This window comes from Rhinoderma darwinii, chromosome 2, assembly GCF_050947455.1.
Source record: "Rhinoderma darwinii isolate aRhiDar2 chromosome 2, aRhiDar2.hap1, whole genome shotgun sequence".
NCBI classification, from domain to species: domain Eukaryota; kingdom Metazoa; phylum Chordata; class Amphibia; order Anura; family Rhinodermatidae; genus Rhinoderma; species Rhinoderma darwinii.
Genome location: NC_134688.1, coordinates 112,298,527 through 112,312,174, shown reverse-complemented (window position 1 = coordinate 112,312,174; position 13,648 = coordinate 112,298,527). Strand labels below are relative to the sequence as shown.

At 44.3% G+C, this 13,648-nt stretch overlaps 1 protein-coding gene across 6 annotated transcripts in view; it reads left to right on the top strand.

Moving 5' to 3' along the window:
* Positions 1-13,648, top strand: part of SMARCC2 (SWI/SNF related BAF chromatin remodeling complex subunit C2) — a 151,302-nt gene that overhangs the window by 73,482 nt on the left and 64,172 nt on the right. For 5 of the 6 annotated variants that reach the window (XM_075852147.1, XM_075852143.1, XM_075852145.1 and 2 more), the window contains exons 14-22: positions 9,668-9,798; positions 9,910-9,981; positions 10,258-10,371; positions 10,483-10,636; positions 10,895-11,011; positions 12,024-12,086; positions 12,177-12,435; positions 12,542-12,703; positions 12,794-12,832. In XM_075852147.1, the coding sequence (XP_075708262.1) occupies positions 9,668-9,798; positions 9,910-9,981; positions 10,258-10,371; positions 10,483-10,636; positions 10,895-11,011; positions 12,024-12,086; positions 12,177-12,435; positions 12,542-12,703; positions 12,794-12,832 (1,111 nt within the window). The remainder of the gene's footprint in view (positions 1-9,667; positions 9,799-9,909; positions 9,982-10,257; positions 10,372-10,482; positions 10,637-10,894; positions 11,012-12,023; positions 12,087-12,176; positions 12,436-12,541; positions 12,704-12,793; positions 12,833-13,648) is intronic. The other variant, XM_075852144.1, reaches the window with a different exon arrangement.

The window sequence follows — 13,648 nt, the reverse complement described above, 5'->3', positions numbered from 1 at the left end:
CAGGTGCTGGAGGGAAAAGTGGAGTAAGGAAGGAGGAACCCTCCCTAAAGGACATTTTGGCAGCGGTGAAGCAAAATTCTATGGTCCTTAATACCTTAGCAAGCCAGATGGGTGGATTGAAGGAGGACATTTTGCTGCTCAGGAATGATTTGCAGAAAGTTGCGGAACGCACTACTGCCGTGGAAGGGAGAGTCTCAGACATGGAGGATGCGATTCCTCACATAAAGCAGGATGTACAGGCACACTCGCAGGCAGTGGCGACATTGCTGGCTAAGACAGACGATATGGAAAATCGGCTGAGACGAAATAACGTGCGCCTTGTGGGGGTTCCGGAAAGAGTGGAGGGAACGAATCCGGATGACTTCTTTGAAAAGTGGCTGATAGACACATTTGGCAGAGAGGAATTGACCCCTTTATTTGCCTTGGAGAGAGCGCACAGGGTGCCGACCAGACCTGGCCCTCCGGGAAGGCCGCCGAGACCGGTGCTGATAAAGATTCTACATTATAAAGATAGAGACAAGATCCTGAGGAAAGCTAGAGAACGTCAAGACATCTCCTTTAATGGGGTGAAAGTGTCCTTCTTCCCGGATTTCTCTATGGAAGTACAACGGAAAAGATCACAGTTTATGGATATAAAGAGACGCCTAAGGGCGTTACAAGTGCAATATTCAATGATGTATCCTGCCCGTTTGAGAGTGGTGGCGCTGGGCACAACTTCCTTTTTCGAGACACCGAGAGAAGCGGTTAGATGGTTGGATAGCCATGAAAGTCAGCTGAGACCGGCAGAGGGACGGCGTTGATCCGGAACAGACCGGCTGACAAAAGGAGGATGGGGTTGCGGGACTGAACCAGGTGTCGTAGAAAAAATTGCAAGATATGGCATTGAGGGTTTCGGGTCATGTTTGGACTTGGAGTTGGAGGGCATGGTTGCGGTGAACGCGGAAGACCGGAAGAGGAGGAATGTGTTTATGGACATTGAGGGGTACCAATATGCTGAAGGGATGGTAGTTTATTTGCAAGAAAATGGCAGCGGGAGGGATGGTCAGTTACGCGGGAAAAGTTCATAACGAGTTATGGTATTGTTGAATGTACGGTGGGCGGAGTTGACCTGCCGACGCTTGTTATGGGTAATGGCAGATACGTTCTGTCGCCCCAACCCTTGGAAAGGGGTAGGTTTACGGGGGAGGTTGCAGGGGGGGGGAGGGGAGGGAGGGAAAGAGGACCCAGCCGGTCGGATATGTAAAATTACGAGAACAGGATAGGATGTGTTGGGATATGTTGAGGGATGATGGGATCACTTAATTGTTTGTCCTGGAATGTACGGGGCCTGCGGGAAGCCAGAAAACGACAGGCGGTATTTGATTTTATTAGGAAACAGGAGTCGAGGGTGATAGGATTACAGGAGACACATATGACTAGGGATTCAGTTTCCATGATGCATAGGGCCTGGGTAGGCCATAATTTTCATTCTTACCATACTACATATTCAAGGGGGGTGAGTCTTCTCATACATAGGGCAGTGCCATTTGTATGTCACGACTCCTTCCAGGATGGGGAGGGGCGGTATGTGGGGGTACACTGTACGATGTATCATTGGGATTGTGTGTTGGTGGTGTTGTATGTCCCCCCTCCATTTTCTAGCGGATGTATCAAGAAAGTGGTGGAGGAACTGGCTAGGTACCCGGAGGTGCCGTTACTAGTGATGGGGGATTTTAACGCAGTATTGAATACCAATATGGATAAATTCGGCATGACAGGGGGAGGTGTAACAGCGTTTGGCCATCTGGTTGCTGAAATGGGTTGGCGGGACATATGGAGGGATAAACATCCAAATAGCTTTCAGTATTCTTGTGCGTCTTCCACATATCAGTCTTTATCCAGGATAGACCTAATCTTGTGCTCACCGGCAGCGGTACCATTTGTAGCCCAGATAGAATACTTGCAAAGAGCGTTATCGGACCATTCTCCTTTGTTAATGAAGGTAGAGACGGAGGGGAGGACAGGGCGGGGGCAAGGGTGCTGGAAACTCAATGCCTTTTGGCTGAAGCTGATAGATAATAAACAAATTTTAGATCTCATAAAGGAATACTTTCAGTTCAACTCAGGAACGGTACCGCAAGAGATACTGTGGGACGCGATGAAGGCGTGGCTGAGAGGGGTGTTCATCCAGCACATTTCAGCAGTAAAAACACGGTCTAGACAATTAGGAGAAGCGCTGTTGGAAAGGGTAACGGAGACAGAAAGGCTACATATAATAGATAACACACCAGACACATTAAAGCATTGGGTGGAGGCGCAGCGGTTGTTAAAACAGCATCAGTTGGAGAGGGCAGATAACAAAAGGATGTTTTTAAAACGCCAATATTATGAGGAGGGGGAAACCACTGGACGGCTGTTGGCAAGGATGGCGCAGGCTCAGAGGGAGAATAATTACATACACACTATTAAAGGGGAGGGGGGGAAGTTGGAGACTGATACAGGACAGATTTTGAAAGTGTTTCAGCAGTTCTACTCGGATTTGTATGCCTCTAGGGCAGAGCACACACCTCAGCAGCTGGAAGAGTATATAGGGGAGATAGAACTTCCAAGGTTGGGAGGGGAGGAGAGAGGGACATTGGAGGAGCCCATATCTCTGGAGGAACTCCAGGCGGCTATAGGGATACTAGCCAGTGAAAAGGCGCCGGGGCCGGATGGTCTTCCGGTGGAAGTTTTTAAGGAATATGGGGAGGAGCTTGCACCGCAGTTATTGGCCACTCTTTTAGATAGCTTTGATAGGGGGCGGCTTCCGGAAACAATGTATGAAGCGACTATAGTAGTTCTGCCTAAAGAGGGGAGCTCCCGGGATCTTATAGACCAGTTTCACTGCTGACGGCGGATATTAAAATCATGGCGAAAGTATTGGCGCTTCGACTAGCTAAAGTAGTGGCTGGGGTGGTACATGGAGATCAGGCCGGCTTTATGCCATCCAAATCGACGGCGGTGAATCTGAGACGGCTGTTCTTGAATTTACAAGTTCTGCCGGATAATTGTGGGGGGAGAGCCATTATGTCCTTAGATGCGGCTAAAGCATTTGATTGCGTGGAATGGAAATATCTGTGGTCAGTTCTGGAAAAAATGGGATTTGGCCCTAATTATATAAAATGGGTAAAGTTGTTGTATGTAGCCCCGACAGCAAAGATAAGGGTGAATGGGGTGCTATCGGATCGGTTTGCGCTGGAGCGGGGAACGCGTCAGGGATGTCCATTATCTCCATTGTTGTTCGCGTTGGCGGTGGAACCCTTGGCGTGTGCAGTGAGACAACATGAACATATTCAGGGGTTGAGATATGGGGGGTGGAGGAACGAATTGCACTATACGCAGACGATATGCTGTTATTCATGGCGGATACCGAGCGCACACTACCGTTAGTGATGGCCCTAATTAAGCGGTTTGGGAAATATTCAGGACTACTCATTAATTGGTCAAAATCGGCTCTAATGCTCATGGACCCGGGGGTTATCCAGAATGGGGAAGAGGAGGTGGAGATACCTGTGGTTACGGAGTTTAAGTATTTGGGGGTGAGGGTGACGGCGAAAGCACAGGATTATATGTCCCTTAATGTAATGCCACTGTTAACAACGATAAAAGCCAAAGTAGAGGCGTGGAATAAGTTACCGCTATCGGCTCTGGGTAGGACGAATTTGATTAAAATGATCCTTATGCCCCAGGTGCTGTATGTCCTACATAACTCACCGGTATGGATCCCCAAATATTGGTTCAGGAGATTGCATAACCTTTTTAGGGACCTAGTATGGAAGAAGGGGGTACCTAGGATTAAACTGGAGAAATTACAGCTGCCAAAGGAGGAGGGGGGCCTGGCTGTGCCCAATGCTTGGGTGTATTATTTAGCTGCCCAATGTCAACATTTCTGGGGGTGGGAGCAGGAAGAGACATGGAGGTCCAGTGCGCGCATCCTATCATATCTGGGGGGGGGGGGGAGAACCCGGTGGCAGGACTGGAAGCGCACAGCTATAAACAGATGGCGAGTACCAGACCCACTCTGCTGCTCATACACAAGGTGTGGTGGCAGTGCAAACAATTGCTGGGGATAGGAGAGTGCACTAAATATACACCACTCTGGAGGAATGCTTACTTGGGGGAATTGGGTAAATTGGAAGGGATGCAGGGGTGGGAGCAGCGAGGCATAATACGATTGAGTCAGTTGTACGAGGGAGGCATACTTAAATCTTTTCAGCAAATGAGGGAGGAGTTTCAACTGGACTCCCGCATGTTCTATCAGTACCTGCAGATTCGGCACGCTGTGCAGACACAAGCGGTCAGTATGGACCTGACGATGCATGCCGCGGGGGTGTTGGAGCATATTGCAAAAGCAGTAACGTCAAAAGGATTAATTTCATTGGTTTATCGCAGGTTATTGGTGGAACATCTGGGGGATCCTATGGCACCAGTGAAAGCTGTATGGGAGAGGGATGTGGGTCCTATTACAACAGACCACTGGGAGGCGGTATTGGCAGCAACATGTACTTTGTCCATTAATGTAGCACAACGAAGATCGCAGTTGTTTCTGATACATAGGGTGTATAGGACCCCGTGGGTGCTGAAACAAATGGGATTAAGAGCGGATGCCAAGTGCCCTAGGTGCCCGGAAGAAAAAGCAGACATCCTTCATATGTTTTGGACATGCGGGAGATTGGGGAGTCTGTGGACGGAAATATTGGAACTAGTGGGGAGAGTGTTTGAGGTACAGATCCCATGGGATCCTGTGGTAATGCTGCTAGGGTATGTTGGAGATTTGGTGGGAGATAGGATGTCAGGGTTGGCAATTGCTAAAATACTGTATCAAGTTAGGAAAGGAATAGCAAAACACTGGCTGGATGCGGAGCCACCATCAAAACAAGAAATCATAGGGGCACTTAACTCACAGGTTCTGATGGAATATAGGATATACTCCAAGAGGGGGTCCAGGGTCAAGTTTGACAAACAATGGGCTAGGTGGATTGATCAATCTGGGTATGCTTCTGTGGAGCTAATGACACTAAGGCAACAAGTGCAGGTATAGGGCCACTGACGGGGGGGGGGTGCATACAGAGAGCAGGTGTAAAATGGGGAATGGAAAAGGGGAAGAGAAGGAGAGAGGATTGGAAAAGTGGTACTGAGTAGACCGGCTGGGGGGATACAAGGGGGAGTTGGGGGGAAGGGAATGTTTGGTTGGATGTAAATAATTGGGTCTGTTGAAATTTGCTTATACACTGTATGAGAACGTACAATGACCTGTAATAATGTGAAGTTTTTTTAATAAAATTGAACTGATTAAAAAAAAAAAAAAGAAATGGTGGATCCTGTGTTATCTACATAGAGGTGTTATCTGTCATCCGGTCTATTATAAATGGTGGATCCTGTGTTATCTATATAGAGGTGTTGCCTGTCATCCAGTCTATTATAAATGGTGGATCCTGTGTTATCTATATAGAAGTGTTGCCTGTCAACCATTCTATTATAAATAGTGGATCCTGTGTTACCTATATAGAGTTGTTACCTGTCATCCTGTCTATTATAAATGGTGGATCCTGTGTTATCTATATAGAGGTGTTACCGGTCATCCAGGCTATTATAAATGGTGGATCCTGTGTTATCTACATAGAGGTGTTACCTGTCATCCAGTCTATTATAAATGGTGGATCCTGTGTTATCTATATAGAGGTGTTCCCCGTCATCCAGTCTATTATAAATGGTGGATCCTGTGTTACCTATATAGAGGTGTTACCTGTCATCCGGTCTATTATAAATGGTGGATCCTGTATTATCTATATAGAGGTGTTACCTGTCATCCAGTCTATTATAAATGGTGGATCCTGTGTTATCTATATAGAGGTGTTCCCCGTCATCCGGTCTATTATAAATGGTGGATCCTGTGTTATCTATATAGAGGTGTTACCGGTCATCCAGTCTATTATAAATGGTAGATCCTGTGTTATCTATATAGAGGTGTTACCGGTCATCCAGTCTATTATAAATGGTAGATCCTGTGTTATCTATATAGAGGTGTTACCGGTCATCCAGTCTATTATAAATTTTGGATCCTGTATTATCTATATAGAGGTGTTACCTGTCACCCAGTCTATTATAAATGGTGGATCCTGTGTTATCTATATAGAAGTGTTGCCTGTCAACCATTCTATTATAAATGGTGGATCCTGTGTTATCTATATAGAGGTGTTACCTGTCATCCGGTCTATTATAAATGGTGGATCCTGTGTTATCTATATAGAGGTGATACCTGACATTGTAATCCAGGCTGTGATGATAATGAGATGACTGCTGAGAAGTGATCTCTACAGAACAGGAAGTGTTAGCCTATTGTGAGGATCAGTGGCAAGATTTTAGGATTAATTTTTAATCTAGATAATTAAAAATGTGTAAAAAAAAAAATCGCCAAAAATGTGTCAAAAAAATATGTTTAAAGGGGTTGTCCGGGCAGGGAGCGGTTCTTCATTCTGATGACCTATCCACAGGATAGGTTATCAATACGTGATCTGTGGGGGTCTGACACCCGAACCCTGCACCGATCAGCTCTTCCGTCTGTCCACGGGCCCCCGGAAGCTATGCAGCAGATAGTGCCGGAAACAGATGGCTCACTGTGTAGCGGCCGTGCTGGGTTACTGCAGCTCTTCTTCTATTAATTTGGATAGGAGTAGAGCTGCAGCACGGCTGCTATACTGTGACCAGAGACTTCTGCTTCCAGCACCAACCACTGCATAGCTTCTGGCGCCCGGAGACAGCTGCAACAGCTGATTGGTTTGGGGTCCAGATGTCAGACACACACGCAATCATATACTGATGACCTATTGTGTGGATAGGTCATCAGCGTGAAAAACTGCCCCGAGCCCGGACAATTATTACAGAAAATATATTGGAAGGTTGTATAACTTTTAATTATACAAAGAATAACATTAATTTGCTAAACTGGACAACTCCGTTAACAAATGCTGCTGTACCGACTGCAGGCTTTGTGGGAGTCTTGTCTGCACGGAGATCTTCTCTTGTGCAGGAAAGACGCAGAAAATCCAAAAGGGTTGGCAAACCCCAATAACCTAAAAGCTTGATTTAAACAAAAGGTCATTCATTATATGATGACACATTCCCTTTAACCTTTTCCCGACCCATGACGAAACTGTACGTGAAGTTTGTAGCGGGTTCACGTGTTAAGGGTATGTGCACACAACCTATTTTCAGACATAATGGAGGCGTTTTACGCCTCGAATTACGCCTGAAAAGACGGCTCCAATACGTCGGCAAACATCTGCCCATTGCTTGCAATGGGTCTTACGATGTTATGTGCAGGCGAGCTGTAATTTTACGCGTCGCTGTCAAAAGACGGCGCGTAAAATTACGCCCGCCTCAAAGAAGTGCAGGACACTTCTTGGGACGTAATTGGAGCCGTTTTTCATTGACTCCATTGAAAAACACCTCCAATTACGTCCGTAATGGACGCCGCGAAAAACGCATGCACTTGTAAAAACGTCTGAAATTCAGGAGCTGGTTTCGTCTGAAAGCAGCTCCGTAATTTCAGACGTATTTTGCGTTGCCGTGTCAACATACCCTAAGCCTGCTCCATTCGCTGTATGTCACAGCTGACACGCTGCTCTAACAGTTTAACTAGTTAAATGCAGCGTTCAATAGCGACTGCTGCATTTAAAACGTTACAATGCGGGGGGCGGCCATCACCTCCCCCCAGCGATGTGTTCGCAGGGTGCTGATAATTGTCATGGCACCCCGGTGCCTAATGAAGGCCCCAGTTCTGCCTCTGCTAAGCCCTGCCTCTGACATTATGCTGCAATACATTAGTATTGCAGCGTATTGTACCAGCGATATAACGATCACTGGTTCATGTCCTCTAGTGGGACTGATAAAAAGTGTAAAAAGAAGTAAAATACATTTTTCAAGATGGGAAAAAAAAAATGTTAAAAAAAAACTAAAAACCTTTTCACATTTTTCCCAAGCACAATGTAAAAAATAAGCAAAATTGGTCTCGCTGCGTCCATAAAAGTTCGAACTACTACAATATACCATTATTTAACTCGCACGGTGAACGGCGTAAAAAAACGAACACTATAAAACACCAGAATTGTTGTTTTTTTGGTCACCTTAGCGCTAAAAAATATTAAATAAAAAGTGATCAAAAAATCGTATGTACCAAGAAATGGTACCAATAAAAACTACAGCTCGTCCTGCAAAAATAAGCCGCTCAATTGACCAAAAAATAAAAGTTATGGCTCTCAGAATGTGGTGACACAAAAACAATTTTTTTTTTAACATATAGTTTTTTCTTTGTAAACGTAGTAAAATATAAAATAAACATAGAAATTTGGTATCACCGTAATCGTATTTAGCCGCCAAAAAAATTTAAGCTGTCTTTTTTTACCGCACGGTGAAAGCCGTAAAAGCTAAACCCAAAAAACAATGGAGGAATTGCATTTTTTTCCAATTCCAGCCCACAAAGAATTTTTTTTTTGTTCCCCAGTACATTATATGGTACTTTAAATGGTGGCAATAGAAACTACAACTCCTCCCGCAAAAAATAAGCCCTCACACCAGTCTTCATCACACTTATGTAAGGGTTCTGTTGTTTTGACGGAACGAATAGCGCAGTCGATTACGGTATTGATTCCTTCAAAACGACGGAACCCTTACACAACAGTGACAAACGGAAACCACTTGCACCGGATCCGTCACCATTGAAACCAATGGTGATGCAAACACAAACCTATGGTTTCAGTTTGGATTCCGTTCATGGGTTCCCCTGATGGAAAGCTCATACAGAACCCATGAGCGAAGTCCTGACGCCGAAGTAAACGAAGCCTTAGATATTCCACAATCACCTGTGAGTGGTATTGTTGCAAAGTGGAAGCGTTTAGGAACTACACCAACTCAGCCACAGAGTGAGGTCACCGAGTTCTGAGGCGCATAATGCATAAAAGTCGCCAACGCACTGCTGACTCAATAACTCCAAAGTTCTGCATTTTTTGGCACTGATTTTGACATGCTAACCACGTCAGAATCTGCGCCAAGAAAAGCCCCAAATCGCCCTCTAGAGGCATGTGGCTGCTCGCAGGAAGAAGTAGCGGAGTGCTCTTTGAGCGGGTTCCGCCACTGACCTCTGAAATCAATGGGAGACAGAGAAAACCTGCACGCTTGTTTGGAGCGTTTTTTGCTGCAGTTCTTGCCTGCATTTTTCACATTACGTTCATAGTGCTAAAAATGCGGGAAAAAAACTGGCATTTCAAAATTCCTGACAGGATTTTGAGGCAATTTTTTTCTGCCAGACGAAAAAACGCCATGTGAACTCCCCCTAAATGGGATGCAGTTTCTTCCCTTTGGCTTGTGTACAAACTCTCAAGGTTTACATTAGGTTTGTGGCATTTACAATTTATACTCCCATAGAATAACATTTTAGAAAAATAAACAAAATACAACTACCTCAACTTGATTCTCACAACATTTGGCTTTACTCGCAGGTTTTATGATGTTCAATATAAGGGCTCCTTCATACATTGCCGTTTTTGATTTTTTTTTTCCCAGCCAAAACCTGTTTTGGGTCCACTCTTGGTTTTGGCAGAAACTACAGCAAGCAGCACAGTGTAAACCCTGCTAAATTGTTTCCTCCTAGGAAGAGGAAGAGAACTCTACAGTGATCAAATGTGAACAAGTGAAGACGTCCGACCTTCATGAGGATAATGTCACCGAACAAACGCACCACATTATCATCCCCAGCTATGCTGCATGGTTTGATTATAATAGGTAAAAAATATTTCCTCAAAGAATCAATTTAGTTATTGTTATGTATTAGACGGCCCACACTATTGTTTCAATTTCTGTATTTTATGTTGCCTTGTGCCATTTCTTTTGCAGTGTACATGCCATTGAGCGAAGAGCACTACCTGAGTTTTTCAATGGGAAGAACAAGTCTAAAACACCGGAGATGTGAGTGCTACCAAATTTTCAACTTTTTCTCTTGACCCAACTGTAATAATTGTAGCCTGTAATATGAGCTTCTGCTTACCAGAAATCCATTAAGGTTTGCTCCTTCTGTTTATGGAATTCCTGTACACATGTATGATATTATGTACGACGTCATGGATATGATGTGCTGGATTTCCAGTATTGTGTAATGTTAATAAACTTGAATTGATTTAAAAAAAAATTCATGTAATAAACTCAACAATTATACATTGAGAAATTGTATTTTCTTTTCACTAGATATCTAGCATATCGAAACTTTATGATTGACACCTATCGACTCAACCCTCAGGAATACCTCACTTCAACAGCGTGCCGTCGCAACCTGGCAGGGGACGTCTGTGCTATTATGAGGTGCGAGTGACATGGGAACTATAGCTGAAGGGCATGTAAAACCATTGTCTGGCTCTTGGTAGTTCAGACATTAATGTTTATGGATATCCAAGCTATTTGTGGTTGTTGCAGGGTTCATGCCTTCCTGGAACAATGGGGTCTAATCAACTATCAGGTTGATGCGGAGAGCCGCCCTACACCCATGGGACCACCACCTACTTCTCATTTTCATGTTTTAGCTGATACCCCATCGGGGCTGGTACCACTACAACCCAAAACACCACAGGTGATCTCCTTTTGTGATGTCACATCCAATTGAATTGATTTGTGTGAAAACCCTTCTTGGAAATGTCATTATTTTAATTTATTTGCTATATTGCCACTACAAGTTGGAGGCAAAACGAACAGGTATACCTTTATAGAGAAGCACACCCAGTCATGCTTTCCAAAAGGGTATATTCCCATTTAAATATTTCATGGTATTTATGCAATTTTATTTTACTTCTACCCCTACGTTCTACTATGCCTTTCCTTTCTCCTCCAGACCCCTGCTTCACAACAGATGCTGAATTTCCCTGACAAAATTAAAGAAAAACCAACTGACCTACAAAATTTTGGGCTGAGAACGGATATGTACAGCAAGAAGAATACAACTTCCAAGGTAAGTAGCCATGGTTCTGCAAGGTAAAACTGTCTCTATTGCATAAATACATAGACTCTTTTGTACGGCGTGCCGATTTAAAAAAAAAAAAAACAACAACTCCGTGTGCCATGAAATACATGAAAGTCAAATAAAACAAACTGTTACCATGTATGTGGCATAAACCAATTAATTAGTTAATGAAACTCCGATTTTAGTGTTACCCTTGTTCCTGATCTTCTTTTCGAAATCATCCATCTGTGGTGCATATGAGGTGACTTTGAGCCGAGCACAGGCCTTCCAGTGATCTGCAGTAAGCCTTCTCCGTGAGGGGCTGAGGATGGAATTCATGTGTAAGAAGATCTGCTCACACCGTCCACCCAAAAAAGTTAAAGCCGCGCAGAGACCAGCACACCCTATTGTTCCCCGCAAGGCTTATGAAGGATGAGGAGACCTGTTTCATTAGGGGCGACAGCCGCCGTTCATAGAAATACACTACATACACGGGTCTGGCACCTAAACCAATGCCGCCTCATTGGCTTGATTGACCTCTCTTGCGTGCGCTGTCACTTGTTTCTTCAGTAAAATCTCACACAGTCACGTAGCGTTCCCTTTCCCTGAAGAAACGAATGATGGCGCGGCTAGAGCCATTGATCAAGCCAAGGGGGCAGCATTGAGCCGGGTTTAAGCTGGAGAGTCAGAGCATTGTGGGGCTTATGACTCTTCACGTTTTCGATTGCTGTGACCTTTCAGTGGTGTAACATTCTTGTTGACTTTTAGCTCCTAAAATGGAAATGTAAGCTTTAGTTTATCCTATTATATATATATATATTTCATATAATGTTGTCATCTTCCATTTTCAGGTAATACATTTATAGCAGGCACACAAAGAACATGCAACATACCACTCATTATGACAATTATGTACAAAGTTATTTCACCTTTTCCCCCACTGTTTTACATTCTCAAGTTTAATAATTTTGCCAGCGTCGTCGTGTATTCATATAAGATCGTTTTCTTTGTATTTTCACAGAGTAAATCTGCTGCAAGTGCCACGAGGGATTGGACAGAGCAAGAGACGTTGCTACTTCTCGAGGTAATTTATAGCAGAAAAGTCAGTCATCGTATAAAGCAGTGTGTCTTTATTGTGTTCTATAAGTCTGGACTTTTAAATAATTACTTTTAGGCTCTAGAAATGTACAAGGATGACTGGAACAAGGTGTCTGAACACGTTGGCAGTCGCACTCAAGATGAATGTATTTTACACTTCCTGCGGCTGCCTATCGAGGACCCTTATTTGGAAGACTCGGAAGCCTCGCTTGGACCACTGGCCTATCAGCCTATACCATTTAGCCAATCTGGTAACCCAGTAATGAGCACAGTAGCTTTCCTAGCATCTGTGGTGGACCCTCGTGTGGCATCTGCTGCTGCCAAATCCGCTCTGGGTAAGTTGTGATGACAGTAATTTGATAGTAGGTTCTGGTGACCGTTTTTGATAGTTATTTTAGATGGACTAAATATATTACTATGGGTTCTTCTAACTCCTAACAGATGAGTTCTCCAAAATGAAGGAAGAAGTTCCAACAGCATTGGTGGAAGCTCATGTTCGCAAAGTGGAAGATGCCGCCAAAATGACGGGTAAAGCTGACCCCAGTTATGGACTTGAGAGCAGTGGTATTGCTGGTACAATCTGTGATGAAAATGACCGGCTAGGTGAGTTTTGTTGTCTTTACTGTTAAAAAGAGAATTGTTTCCGATACTTGTGACAGACGCAAACACTGACCCGTGTACTTTTTCACTCAGGAGCGGACACAGAAAGCAGAGGGTCTCTGTGCAAAAACAGTATGTGCGCCCCTTGTTTTCCAACTGCTATTTTGATGAGAACGGGGTGCTAGTCAGTACTCCTCATTGATGGTTCTCCAGAAAATCCCTCACCAGTGTGTCAGTCCACCAGTAGAAATTTATAGCCATGGAACCATCAGCACCCTCCCTTGCATGCAACCTAATAGACAGTAGGGAGGGATATTTGTTTTTCCTTAAAAATTGTCACTGGCTCCCCTTGTCTACAGAGCACCTGAGCAACTGCATAGGTTTCACGAATGATATGTACACCTTTGCGTTCCCTCACTTTTGCCACAGATTGTAACATACACTCCCTTAAAATTATGCTCCAGGGGGCAGCTACACAACAGCGAGCCACCAGGCAGCCCACAGCCATTTCATTTTTATATCGGTGTGGAATATAATATATTTAATATCTGCCATTACAACAGTAAGTTCTCTACATTTAAATGCCCAGCTAATACAAGCAGATGGAAGCTCCAACTCCTTCACTGTCACCACATGATGACAACTTGTGTCTGCAGTGCCATGACAGATTCCAGGCTCACATAAATGGCAAGTGTGTCCTGCCAATGCCATGTGTATGGTAACCGTGCTGGGATTTAAAATTCTCTGTGGGATGTTGCTCCACTCTTTAAAGTGTAGCTAAACGTTTGACAAACTTCTGACATGTCATAACAACACGTCAGAAGTTTGGATTGGTAGGGGTCCGAGCACGGAGACCCCACCAATCTCTAGAATGAAGCAGCTGAAGCGCTCGTGTGAGCGCTCAGCCGCTTCCTGTCTGTTCTGCTTTTTCCGGAATGCCGATGTATC